General features: G+C 42.9%; 1 protein-coding gene across 1 annotated transcript; it reads left to right on the forward strand.

Moving 5' to 3' along the window:
* Nucleotides 1–1,792: 1,792 nt before the first annotated feature.
* Nucleotides 1,793–9,994, forward strand: Ccn3 (cellular communication network factor 3). Its single transcript, XM_069991310.1, has 5 exons — nucleotides 1,793–2,027; nucleotides 2,130–2,355; nucleotides 3,791–4,042; nucleotides 5,428–5,642; nucleotides 8,417–9,994. The coding sequence occupies exons 1-5, from the start codon at nucleotides 1,944–1,946 to the stop codon at nucleotides 8,711–8,713; spliced, it is 1,074 nt and encodes a 357-aa protein (XP_069847411.1). The 5' UTR covers nucleotides 1,793–1,943; the 3' UTR covers nucleotides 8,714–9,994.
* Nucleotides 9,995–13,963: the final 3,969 nt, after the last annotated feature.

A 13,963-nucleotide genomic window follows, 5' to 3' on the forward strand; every position in this document is an offset into this window, starting at 1 on the left:
GTTCAAATCCAGCCCAGGCAGAAGTCTACGAGACTCTTACCTGCAATTAACCAACAAAAAAGCTGCAAGTGGAGCTGTGGCTCAACTGATAGAATGCTAACCTAGAGAATAAAAGTTTAGGGACAGCATCTAGGCCCTGAGTTCAAATCCCTGGAGTGGCAATTAATAATAATAATAATAATAATAATAGGTTTCAGTATTCTATTTCATATTCAATATAATATACTTTGATTATTCATACTACCCTCCTTCATTTCATACATACATACATACATACATACATACATACATACATACATTACAAACATAAAATACAAGAGCCAGCACTTGAATGAATTGAGTATGTATGCTATTTTTTTGTTTCTGATATGCAGCCAGGTGGAGGCGCCATTGAGCCAGATGAGCCATGAAGCCCAACAAGTTACCCAGCACAGGAATTTCCCATTCACGGACTGCTAATCTGTGGTTAAGCTTGGGATGGTGCTCAGTCTAGTGTCCCTCAAAGAATTATTGGAGGCTTGGAAGTGTGTCGTAGCTGTTCCAAGCTGCTGAGCATGCTCCTGCAGGAACTGCGGGTGATTTCACCCTCTGGGGTCATCAAAGGGACCACCTGCTCCTTCACACAAGGTGCCTTTCATTTCCTTCATGCTGGAGATGGATGATGTCAAGGCAATTCATTGCTTCCTACAGTCTAGAGTTACATCACAACCCTATGCGATTTTTCTTAAGGCAGCCAGCCTCAAATGAGTTGAGCACAACTTTCCCTGGGAGCAACAAAAAGGAGAAAATTTGGTAAAACATTTTTCCACGCGATGTCACCTTTGGAGCAGTTAAAACACACACACACACACACACACACACACACACACACAAACCCTGCCCCCCCCCCATTGTTTTGAAAGTGTGTGAGAGATGTATTTGATTTGATGAACTCTCAGCCAAGTCAAGCAAGTACCTGCTTCATTCCTTCTCATTTGGCTGAGGTTTAGATACCGGCCAAGCAGAACCCATTTAAACTTTCAAAAGCAGCTCTTGGATGTTTAGATGTACCATTCTGTGTTTGGCATGACACAGCAAGTGTTTCAAGATTTTCTTCTACCAAGAAGGAAGTCCTCCCCCCCCCACTTACTGTGTTTCATTGTGCTTTAATTTTATTTCGACCAAACCTGTGAAACTTGGAGAATGTTTGCTCTATTGCAACATCTACCACCTTGTCAAAACGATTTTTTGTGTATTATTTCATTGTTTACTTTTCCTCATACTCTCTCTTTCTCTCTCTCTCTTTCTCTCTCTCTTTTTCCCCCTTCTCTCTTCTCTCCCTCAACACATTCAATGAGTGCCCTAAACGGTGACAAACTTGCATGTGCTTTTCTTATGACTAACCCGCTGGGCCTCGGGCCAGTCCCCCACAGATGGCCCCCAACATTCAAGCATCTCACTCCAAGATCCCGCATTTGCAGCCCTGGTTGGAGCCGTCAGGGTGGAGGGGCGCGATGGGGAGTGGTGGTGTCTCCATCCTGTGGGAAGGTGAAGCAACTTCCAGGAGGAAACAGGCGTTTCCTTCCCACGAGCTCCAGTGCGCCCCGGGTCTTGGCCTTGGGGCTCCACCCAGGCCCTCCCGGCGCTCTGGGAAAAGCCAGTCGCCACACACAGGCACACGCAGGCCCGGCGCCGCGCCCTAAGGAGAGCAGCCTTGGGGCCGATTGCCTTGGCAACCCCGCGGCTCCCTCCACTTCCCCACCCAGCCGGCTCCCCTCCTCCCGGCGCTCCAGCCAACCCGGCTTGTGCGCGCGCCCCGGAGCGCACTATAAAACCTGTGCCGGTGGCGCTCGCTGCTCAGCCAGACCTGGGAGGAAGGCGGCCAGTGCCCATCGCAGTGCCAATCCGCAGCTGAGCAAGTCTCGATCATTCTGTCACAGTGGGGGAAAGAATCAAGCCTTAGCATGCAGAGTGTGCCGATCACCAGCCTCTCTCTGCAAACGCAGCGCCTTTGCCTGGCCTTTGTGGTCCTCCATCTTCTGGGTCAGGTAAGGGGTGCGCTCCCCTTACGCTGTCCCTGGATGGCTTTGCGCTCCCGGCCTGCTCTCACTAAGGGAATTCTCCTCTTTGTCTCGCCGCCCCTTCCCCAGGTCTCTGCGAGTCAGCGCTGTCCTTCCCCGTGCCCGCACCGCTGTCCCGAGATGCCACCGACCTGCGCCCCCGGGGTGCGCTCCATGCTGGACGGCTGCGCCTGCTGCCTGGTTTGCGCCCGCCAGCGCGGGGAGACCTGCTCCGAGCTGCAGCCTTGTGACCAGAGCAGCGGCCTCTACTGCGACCGCAGCGCGGACCCCAGCAACCAGACCGGCATCTGCATGGGTAACGAGGCCCCCTCCCCTCTCCTCTTCTATGCCTTCCCAGAGGGCCATACGCAAATAATACTAGTAATGCAAACGAAGTGATCTTCGTGGAATATACTATCAGCCAGGCATGATCAAAGGGTTCTTGGAGGTTTGGGGGTGCCAAATGCCAGAGAGGAAACCTCACCAGAGAGCTGAGAAGTATCCATGGCTTACCTCTCTAGAGAAGAATCTGGCCTGGGGTAAAGCAGAGTTACTAGGGCCGGTGAAATCATTTCCTTTGGTCGTTTCCAGGGGAGCTGGGGGGGGGGGAGGTAATGGAAGTTTAGACTTAGTCACAGGTTTCAAGTCCCCACCCCACCCACCCAACTGCAGCCTAGCAAAGTTGTTTTCACACCTGTAATTGTCCTGTTGGGGCCAAAGCGGCTCCTAGGCTCCCGGGAGGACAATATAACCTCTGTCTAGGCAGCAATAAAATACAATGCAGGCAACTAGCCAATCAAGGCTCATGAAATTTAATCAATCAAGATCCGTGTCCCAGGTGTCAGTAAGTGTGGGGCTCTTCCTGCCTGCCTGGATAGGAGAGCATGGAATGGCCTTTTATTTCTGATTCCTCCCCCTCGCCCCAGCTAGTGACGATTTATTGTGCTTCCTTGCCTGAGAATCCTACTGTTCTTCCCAATTTGACCAATTACCCTAGTTGGAAAATAGGACCATGCACCTCTCTCTCTCTGTGTCTCTCTGTCTCTCTGTCTCTCTGTCTCTGTCTGTCTCTCTCTGTGTCTCTCTCTGTCTCTGTCTGTCTCTGTCTGTCTCTCTCTTCTGCCCCCCTCCTCCTCTTCCTCCTCCTCTCCTCTTCTCCCTCTCTCTCTCTCTGCCCCCTCCTCCTCTTCCTCTCTCTCTCTCTTCCTCTCTCTCTCTCTCTCTCTCTCTCTCTCTCTCTCTCTCTCTCTCTCTCTCTCTCTCTCTCTCTCTCTCCCCCCTGTTTTTAAGCCTAAGTTGCTGGAGTAGAAGAACCTAAAGTGATTCTTGGAAAATGAATTATCAGGGAACAAGAGCTATGGGGGTCTTGAGTAGCTTTACTATGGCCTTTTCCTGTCATCTTATAAATGAAATTGCCTGGGAAGGGGGGAGGGGCAATCTCAAAAGGTAGCAGAGGATATTATAGAAATCATTAATTAGCCAGACTATTCATATTGGCAGTGTTCAGGGTTCCATTATTTACATACCTCTCTCCTCATTCCCAAGACCAAAGTGGATGTGGCAGGACTGGACGGTTTTGACTGTTTCTTTTTGTCCTTTATAAGATCATCAGAAATCAGACCATTAGCAAAGGGACACCTATGGGATATGGTCTCTAAATTTTACACCACATCCCCAGTGCATTGTATTCTTGTGTTTCCCCCCTCCCCTCTCTCTCTCCTTTCCTCTACCTTGTTCCCGCCATGTTCTAGTGCTTGACGGAGACAATTGTGTCTTTGATGGGGTCATTTATCGTAGCGGAGAGAAGTTTGAACCCAACTGTCAGTACCACTGCACCTGCAGAGACGGGCAGATTGGCTGTGTGCCTCGCTGTCAGCTGGATGTGCTACTGCCCGGTCCTGACTGCCCAGCTCCAAGGAAAGTCGCAGTGCCTGGAGAGTGCTGCGAAAAGTGGACCTGTGGCCCAAATGAGAAGGGGACCCTAGGAGGCCTTGCTCTTCCAGGTGAGAAGCTTAGCGTAGGGAGAAATCTCCCAGGGTAAAGGCAGGCACAAAGCATGTGAGACTTTTAGGTTGGAAGTTGACCTTCATTTCTGGCCAAGCCAGTGTGGATTCCAATTTGCCTACCAGGCTCAATCCTACCGGATTTCATACACTGACTATGCTTTCTCAGATGTCACTGAGAACTCTTGTCTTTCCAGACACTGTAGAAAAAAAGGCTCAAGTGGTACTTTGGTACTTTTTTGTTTGTTTTTGCACTATCCCATATAGCAATGGTTGCAAGGAGTAGATCGGAATCTCAAGAGGCAATAGAGAATAATTTAGAAGTTATTTATCATACAGAATATGTATATTGGCCATATCTAGAGTTTTACAATCTTTGGAGGTTAGAAATTATCAGTCTTTTTCTTAGAGACAGGAAAGCTGCCATATAGAAGAGATATGCTCTAAGGCTTATATATGAGTGTTGAGACAAAAGATTTTTTGCAATCAGAATCCCAAGTGTCTACATAGATACATAGTTAGATATATAAATAGATAGATAGATACATAGATAAGTATATACATATACAGGTACATACGAACATGCATACATACACAGGCAGACATTCTCAGAATTAAATCCACCAGTTCTTCCTTCCCAAACACAAAGTAGTGCTTTGTAAAGCAGAGTATTTTCATCATCAGTTTGACTTGGCTTGTTCTACTGACCCATTACAATTAAAATGTTATTCTGTATACATATATACAGAATCGCATGCTTAAAACACTGCTACTTATGAAATAGTTGTTGATACTCACCTGTTCTATATTCTTAAAACTACTGAACTTTATAAGACAAATTGTGGTCCTAAGCCTTTTAAGGCCCAGTTGGGCAATCATTCCAGAAAACTTTCTTGAAGTCTTACAATGTGCCAAGCATTAGACTGCTTACTAGATGGGTATAAATAAATCTATTCTGTGCCCTGGGAGGACTCATATGTATCAATTATAGAATTAAATGAAATCTGCTATCTAATACTGGCTGACAGGAATACTGTCTGTGTGTCTGTATGTGCGTGTGTGTGTGTGTGTGTGTGTGTGTGCGCGTGCGTGCGCGCGCGCGAGCACACACAAGACAAGGGCTGAACTCCAAACCCCAGGTGCTGACCTTTAGCTTTTTTGCTCAAGGCTGACACTCTTATCACACAGCTCCACTTCTGGCTTTTTCGTGGTTAATTGGAAATAGTCTCAGGTCCTTTCTGCATGGGCTGACTTTAAACCAGAGTCCTCAGCCGTGTCTCAGCTTCATGAGTAGCTAGGATTACAAGATGTGAGCCACCAGTGCCTGACCACTATTTAATCCTCATATTTTACCCAAGATATCTATCTTTCTTCATATGCCATAGCCTACAGGCCAGAAGCCACTGTAGGAGTTGAAGTCTCTGATTCCAGTATCAACTGCATAGAGCAGACCACGGAATGGAGTGCATGTTCCAAGAGCTGTGGAATGGGCATTTCCACCCGGGTCACCAACAGGAATCGTCAGTGTGAGATGACGAAGCAGACTCGGCTCTGCATGGTGCGACCTTGTGAACAAGAGCCAGAGCAACCAACAGATAAGGTAGGAGTGGGGAGAAATCTACTCGGAGCCTGGGCTTCAGAAAGTCACTGTGATACTGGTTGGCTCAAATCTACTTGGGTATAAACCCCAGAAAAAAAGGCAGAGAGGATCCTGAATCCAAGCTCCAACACCTTTTTTACCCCCCTCTAAATCCTGCCCCCAAGCAACTCATAGCTAAGCTACAGGAAAAAAAGCAAGGGGTTAGATGACTATTCTCCCCAATTGAGAATATTCTAGAAAATTCCATTCTATTCCTGAAGAAAATTGGCCATCCCATTGTCAAGCATAGCTGATTGTAGAGGTGTTATGTTCAAGCTGTAGGAAGACACAGTGTCGACTGATTTTGCCTTAGCAATCCCACAATCCCCAGAACCCTACCTATTACATATTGTGGGAATGATAAACATTGGTTGGAGAATACATGAATGGGTGTCAGGGAATTCTTGTCTGTATTTTTCAAAGCCTGTTGGAAATAGAACATTGGCCAGCATAAAACAACATGAGCCAAATAAAATAACACATTCCCCCGACTCCCCAACCCCACTTTTTTGTTGGAATTCTATTGACGAAGTGTGTTAACTCTGGGAATAAGGCATATAGAACAGAAGCTATAATTGGTTCTGAATGGTATCACAGGCCTTGCTACAGATCTCTATCAGATAAATGTAATATTAACATTGAACTGTTAGCTATACCCTTGTACAAAGGTAAGACCAAAATAAAACAGCCCTAGAAACAAGATTTACATATCTCTACACTGAGGAAATAGCATCTAATGTTATGGAGACTACTCCAGGGCCAGACAGCCTGGCTTTAAGTCCTGTTTTTCTAATATGAGCTACGTGATCTTGGATAATTTCCTTAACCTCTCAGTATCTTATCCCTTCCTTGTGTAATGGGACCATTGAAAATATCTATCTTAAGGTTGCCATGAAGATTAAATAGAATGAATCTGTCAGATGCTGGGAATAGGTTAACTGCCCTGTTAACTATCATTACTTAAAATTTACCTATTAGTGAAATAAGAGTTCTTAGTGGTTGTATTAGTTATATAGTTGCTTAGCTATTTGCCTTTTGTGAGACCAGTTTTAACCTTATATTTCTTTTACTTATTTAGAAAGAGCACCTAAAAACATCTTTTCTCAAAAATTAGAAGATGTACCTCTCTACACATAGGAAATAAACCTGTAACAATTCTATGCACACTCACCTACGCAAGCAGCCCTGTGCATACACCCACACATACACACAGATAGATACATACACACATACACATTTATGCACACAAATATCTCTGGACCTTTCCTTTTCATGACTATTGACAATAGCATATACTAAATATTAAATACCAAAAAAAAGAAGAAACAAAAATTCCTTTAATATTTTCAAGGACACATCATTGCTTTTAGCTGGGAAGAGTGATCTGAGAAAGCATTGAGATATGTTGTCCAAGCTAGCCTTGAATTCATAATCCTCAATTTCCTGAGTTCTAGGGATTAGAGGAAGCTCCATCTAGTCCCCTTTTCTTCCATCTTACTCTAACTTCTGACTTTTTCTAGTGTTTCATAAATTGGCATTTTGTTTTTGTAATATTTACCCCATTTAACATGAGAAGATATTGTATTTAAGATGTTTATAACATTTATATCCCATAAAGGTTCAAGAAATTTGCTTGGAGTCTAGGAAGCAGTAACATATTAGTCATGTCTACCTTGTTTCCAAGAGATTCTTAACTCTGAGACAATGGGTTCTTAGAATACGGTCCCCAAACCATCTGCACATCTGTAGATCTCCCATCAGATGTGAAGATCAACCATCTGCATTTTAACAGGCCCCATGATGGCTTAGACACACAGTAGGGTTTGAGAGCCACTGATTCAGGAGAATTCTGGGTCTTATCACCCCCACACACTGTAAGCTGTGCCTGGAAACTGAGCAGCAGAAAGAACCATGGCTGATTTGTAGTTTAAGTAGTCTAAATTGGGAATAAAGCAGTCAGTTCTTTGCTGGGCTATCCTGGGTGTTCTTGGTGGAATCTTGAATAAACTCTCCTCTTTCCTCACCTTCAATCCCATCATCTTGGCTTCTTCCTGAGGTCATTGTACAATAGAAATTATGTATGGGCTTTGCAGCAGACAAATTCAAATGTTGGAAGTTTTCTGATTGCTTTAGTCCTTGGAGATTGTGTTTCTTTATAATATTTGGATAAATGTTCCTTCTATAAAGAATCATTCTTTGTATGAATGAATATTGTTAACATTTAGTAAATTCATCCCTGAAATGTATTTGAAACATCTGGCAATATCAGATTTTATTCCCATTCCCGTCATAACAACAAAAAATATATTTTTGCTTCAAAAGTACATCAAATCTTATAAAATAGATAATACTTTCATTATTGGCCTCAGAATTCAAAGATGGTTACACAGTTAGGATTGTGTTCATATTCCAAGCAGAAAAAAAATAAGGAAGGAAGGAAGGAATAGAGGTTAAAATGGAAAGAAAGGTAGAGGATTTCCTAGTTATCTTTGGTTAATATTGCCCATAAATTTATCCCAAGGCCAGCTTAAGCTCCTAGGTATTCAAGAGAAAGAACTTACGAGCAGGCCACATTGCCCAAAGACAGTTCACATTCTGTTAGCAAAGAGGAAAGAGCAATGCATAGTGCTCAGGAAACTAGCCAGACACATCATACTGAAGGAACTGCCCTTCAATGGAATGGCAGACAAGCAGACATCTCCATTCATCTCTCTTTTTCTCCCTTTTGTTTTTAGAAAGGAAAAAAGTGTCTCCGTACCAAGAAGTCCCCCAAGGCTATCCACCTGCAGTTCAAGAACTGTACCAGCCTGCATGCCTACAAGCCCAGGTTCTGTGGGATCTGCGGTGATGGCCGATGCTGCACGCCCCACAACACCAAAACCATCCAGGTGGAGTTCCTGTGCTCCCCGGGGCAGAACATCAAGAAGCCAGTGATGGTCATAGGGACTTGCACTTGTCACACCAACTGTCCTCAGAACAACGAGGCCTTCCTGCAGGAGCTGGAGCTGAAGAACAGCAGGGGGGAAATATAACATGCTTCTCGCGGAGCTCTACCACCAAATGAATATAAGGAGAAACACGGAAGAAGCAGTATTGCATCCTGAGTCCTATGTATCTTTTCCATGATGATACCAGGTCATTTATGTTTGCCTTTTTTTTTTTGACTGACAGATACTCCAACTGTAAATGTGGAATCAAGGTAAGCTGGGGTTATGGCTTAGAGGTGACTTACATTCCTGTGATGTTTATTACAAATGAAAACATCTATGAATTTGAAATTCAGATAGATGATTCACTTTGTAGATTGTATCACATGACACAGCTTAATTTTGTCATGCAATAGTGCAATTCTAAGAAAAATGACACTGCATTGAATGATGCAGTGAAATCTAGGATCCTACCAGGCATGTTATTTTGCAAATATTTCATCATCTATTGAGATTTTTATTTGAGGGTTCTCTATTGGGCTCCATTTTGAGGTGGTAAAGTCTTCACTTCCAAACACAAGATTAAGACAAATGTGTAGCACTTCAACATAAAGTCCAGAAGCTTAATTTTTGGTTTAGTTGTATACTAAGGAAGCATTCTTTATCTACATAAATGAAATGTTTGGTAATTAAGTGTACTGGTGTCATAAACTTGCCCCGTTGAAGAAAAACTGACTCCTTTCCAGTAGAAAGACGCTAAACAGAAAACTTCCAGTTCAGATATGCCTGGGTCTCAGACTACTCTGACATTTGTATGCTACTGAGGCACACTAGTTTTATGATTCCACAGAAATTGAGATCAGTAAGTATCTTCCTGAGTAAGTAAACTGAATACATTGAGACCCACTGTACTAGATTACCTCCCCTTATGACTTTTCAAGGGTTCTTTGAGTAGAAGAAGAAAACAATAGAAGAATAAAAACAATAGGAACAAAATCCACATGTCTGTGATAGTGAGAAACCACAAAAGTGATGAGAGTTTAGAATTACTGTAGACTTATCCAGATGGGTCATCATTATAAAAACTCATAAGCAAAGTGTATGTGTCCACAAACATGTCTCTAACAGAGCTTACTCAAAGACAGGCTACAAAGCTAATCTATACATTCTTCTGTGTCACCCTACTCGTTCCACTTTTCTCCCTCAAAGTATTTATAAAAATGTAAATTATACATTTTGTAAAATAGCCTTCTCACTTCTGTACTTACCAATTATGACCAAGAAAGAACATGATGTTCTCAGAGTGTGACTCCAGTCTAATTTTGTGCTGTACCTGTCTCACATTATTGCTTACTAAGTAGAAAAATAAAACTTTATGAATTACAACCGGATACCTTTCAGAAGCATCGATTGGAAGCAAAGTGGTAATTGTAGAATGAGTTCATAACTTTTGATTAGAAGGAAAATGAAAGACAGTTCTTATTGTATGAGATGAGCTCTGCTGCCCGGGTTTCAGTTATTCTCCATTTACCAATCTATGTCTGAAGCCCTGATTGGTTTTTCCAAACAACCCACCAGTCACTTCTGGTATTGAAATTTGGTTTTTGTTTGTTTGTTTGTTTTTGATTTGGGTGGGAGGTTTGTCAGTCATGGGCTTGAACTCTGAGCCCGGGCACTGTCCCTCAGCTCTTCAGCTCAAGGCCAGCACTCTACCACTTGAGCCACAATGCTACTTCTGGTTTTCTGAGTGGTTTATTGGAGGTAAGAGTCTCACAGAGTTTCTTGCTCAGGCTGGCTTTGAACCGCGATCCTCAGATCTCAGCCTCTTGAGTACCTAGGATTACAGGCATGAGCCACGAGCGCCCAGCTGCTATTGAAATTTGAATTCATTGTCTGACGAAACAAAACATACCTTCTTGACTTCTTTTTTTTTTGCCAGTCATGGGGCTTGAACTCAGTACCTGTCCCTAAGCTTCTTTTGCTTAAGCTACAACTCTACCACTTGAGCCACAGTGCCACTTCCAGCTTTTTCTGTATATGTGGTACTGAGGAATCGAACCCAGGGTTTCATGCATGCTAGGTAAGCACTATACCACTAAGCCACATTCCCAGCCCCTCTTTTTGACTTATTAAGCAAATTAAAGGACTTGCCATCCTCCAATTATCCAGCTAAAACCATCAGCATTCTCTTGATCAAGTCTGCTCTTGCCATAGATCACGAAAACCATATGGTCACCCACTTATACCCATCAGCCCTGTACCCACGAATTCAACTAATCATGGATTTTAAATATTCAGAAAAACAGCTGGGAACCAATGACTCACACCTGTAATCCTAGGTACTTGGGGTAGCTGAGACAGGAAGGGTTTCAGTGTGAAGCTGGTTAGGAAAGTCCTTTTCAAGCAAAAGCTAGGCACAGTGGCATGTCATCCCAGCTACAGGGGCTGAGATCAGGATGGTCACACTTTCAGAACAGCCCAGGTAGAAAAGTCCATGGGACTCCATCTCAGTGGAAGAGGCTAGGTATGATGATACAAACCTGTTATCCCACCTATGGTAGAAGCTTAAATAAGGTAGACTAAAGTCCAGCCACTGCCTGGGCGAAAAGTGAGATGCTATGTTAAAAATAAACCTCTGCCCCCAAAAAAGTGTTCTCAGTAGTAAAGTGCCTTATTAGCAAGCATGAAGCTCTGAGTTCAGTTCTCAAAAAAAATCAGGAAAGAGGGAAAGAGTTCATACCTGTAATTCTAGCTACTCAGGAGGCTGAGATCTAAGGCTCGGGGTTTGAAGCCAGCCCATGCAGGAAAGTACATGAGACTCTTTTCTCCAACTAACCACCAGAAAACCAGCTGGGCATCAGTGGTTCATGCCTGTAATCCTAGCTACTCAGGAGGCTGAGATCTGAGGCTCACAGTTCAAAGCCAGCCCAGGCAGGGAAGTCCATGAGACTCTTATCTCCAATTAACCACCAGAACACCAGATGCTGTCTCGCCTTGAGCTGAAGAGCTCAGGGACATTGCCTGGGGCCCAAAGTTCAAGCCCCATGATCAACAACAAAAAAAATAAGGAAGAAGGAAAGAAAGAAAGAAAGGAAGGAAGAAAGAAAGAAAGAAAGAAAGAAAGAAAGAAAGAAAGAAAGAAAGAAAGAAAGAAAGAAAGAAAGAAAGAAAGAAAGAAAGAAAGAAAGGGAAGAAAGGGAAGAAAGGAAGGAAGGGAAGGAAGGAAGGAAGGGAAGGAAGGGAAGGAAGGAAGGAAGGGAAGGAAGGAAGGAAGGAAGAGAAAGAAAGAAAAGTGGTAGAGTGCTAGCCTTGAGCAAAAGAGCTCAGAGACAATACTCAGGCCCTGAGTTCAAACCTCATGATGGACAAAAATAGAGAGAGAGAGAAAGAGAAATCTTAGGAAATACATATATAGAGATAAAGATATAGACATATATAGATATAGATATAGGTATCTATCTATGAGAAAGAATCACAAATATTGTTGTGGAATGTGTCCTACATAGTTAGGCCAATAATGGATGCATAGGTACTGAATAGATAGAGAAACTTTTTCTTGTCATTATTCCCCAAATAATACAATAAATCTATGTACATAGCTCTTAGATGGCATTGGGTATTGTAAATAATCTATCAATAGTTTAAAGACTAGGGGAAAATGTGAATAAAATAAATGCAAATATTGCACCATTTTGTAAAACAGACTGAAGTATCCACAGATTATGGTTTCTTGAGAGAGTCCCTGATTGACCCTGGGTCATGCAGAACAGAACCACAACCACAGCTGCACTCTGGTAGGATGACAATTGCACATCACTTGACATTTGTGTTTTGAAGTTCCTAGCTGATGCAGAGACGATCTAAAATCCTTCCATCTAAAATCCTTCCATAATTTAAAAAGTAATGAAAAAGTTTTTTCCCCAGCTTCACTTCCTCTGTTTACAGCCTCCTTCCCATCCATCGCGATAACACATTTCTATTTGTCTTTAAGATACATCAGGGAACAAACTGGACTTTCAAAGTTGACTCACAGGAAAGTATCAAGGACATCTGATGTTTATGGCAAATTTAGCATTGGGTAGAGCACTTTATTTCCATCATATTGCTTAATTTGCCCATTTTCATATGTAGCATTCAGCTTACCCATGAGAAAAAAAATTTAAAGAGGATGATAACATAGCACTAGACTTCTAAGCAAAGTCCGTTCACTCCCACTGAATTTAAATATAACATGCATCTGTGCAATCATTTCACCTCTGGAACTACTCAACACCATACTATTCATAGTGAGAAAAAAAGTAAAAAGCAACCTCTCAAAGACACACCATACAGATTTGCCTATTTTTTTATAATGGACAACAAATCAATCCCAAAAATAAGAATGCAGAAAAAGATACACTATGAAAATATACACCCCCCCCCAAATGGTATAGAACTATGAGAAGAGTTGTTTGCTTTTGTTTAGTAACTATTAAGTTTGGTGCCAGTGTCTCATACTTGTAATAGTTGCTACTCAGGAAGCTGAGATCCGAAGATCAAGGTCCAAAGCCAGCCCAGGCAGGAAAGTCTATGAGTCTCTTATCTCTAATTAACCACTTTGAACAAAACTGCTTAGTGACAGTGCCCAGGCTCTGAGTTCAAGCCCAAGACAGGCACACACACACACACTCATACACACACACACACACACACACACACACACACACACACACACACACACACACACGACTAAGTCTTAGATCTGGAAATGGTGGTACACACCTGAAATCCCATATCTCAGGAGACAGAAGCAAGAGAACTGTGAATCTGAGGTCATATAGTGAGACTTGGTGTCAAGGAAACTAATTAACAGAAGTATCCATAAACATCAATCAAAGGAGACCAAGGAGAGAATGTGCAGAAAGTATTAGTAATTCTTTCAGGCTAGGTTCATACTGTTTTTCTTTTTCATGGTTTCTGCTAGCTATCTTCCTTAAGACTGAGAATAAATAATCTTTATAATCAGGAAAAAAACATTTTTTTAAATATTTTATTTTATTTGTGAACATACTGTACAGAGGGGTTACAATTACATGGGCAGGATAATGCATACATTTCTTACCAAGCATTGCAGCCTCCTCCTTTGTTTACCCTTCACCTCCCTTCCCAGCCTCCCCCCTGCCCCCCACCCAATCCTTCCCCCACTCCCCCACCACCGACATTGTAAAGCTCATTTTTGACATGACAATTTGTACTTCTCATTGTTGCGACAGGTCCACCTGAATCCTTAAACAACTTGTTTTTCCCCATCTCCTCCACAAGTCATACTGACATCAAATATAGTGAAAGTGGGGGTTATACTGTGGGGGAGGGACA

The sequence above is a fragment of the Dipodomys merriami genome, unplaced genomic scaffold, assembly GCF_024711535.1.
Source record: "Dipodomys merriami isolate MVZ:Mamm:240054 unplaced genomic scaffold, mDipMer1.0.p SCAF_4, whole genome shotgun sequence".
In the NCBI taxonomy this organism is placed as follows: Eukaryota; Metazoa; Chordata; class Mammalia; order Rodentia; family Heteromyidae; genus Dipodomys; species Dipodomys merriami.

Excerpts from the sequence above, each read along its gene's own strand:
- Ccn3 (XM_069991310.1), top strand. The coding sequence starts at position 1,944 with ATGCAGAGTGTGCCGATCACCAGCCTCTCTCTGCAAACGCAGCGCCTT. Across the intron at positions 2,028-2,129 it reads TCCTCCATCTTCTGGGTCAG|GTCTCTGCGAGTCAGCGCTG; the intron begins GTAAGGGGTGCG and ends CCCCTTCCCCAG. Across the intron at positions 5,643-8,416 it reads CAGAGCAACCAACAGATAAG|AAAGGAAAAAAGTGTCTCCG; the intron begins GTAGGAGTGGGG and ends TTTTGTTTTTAG.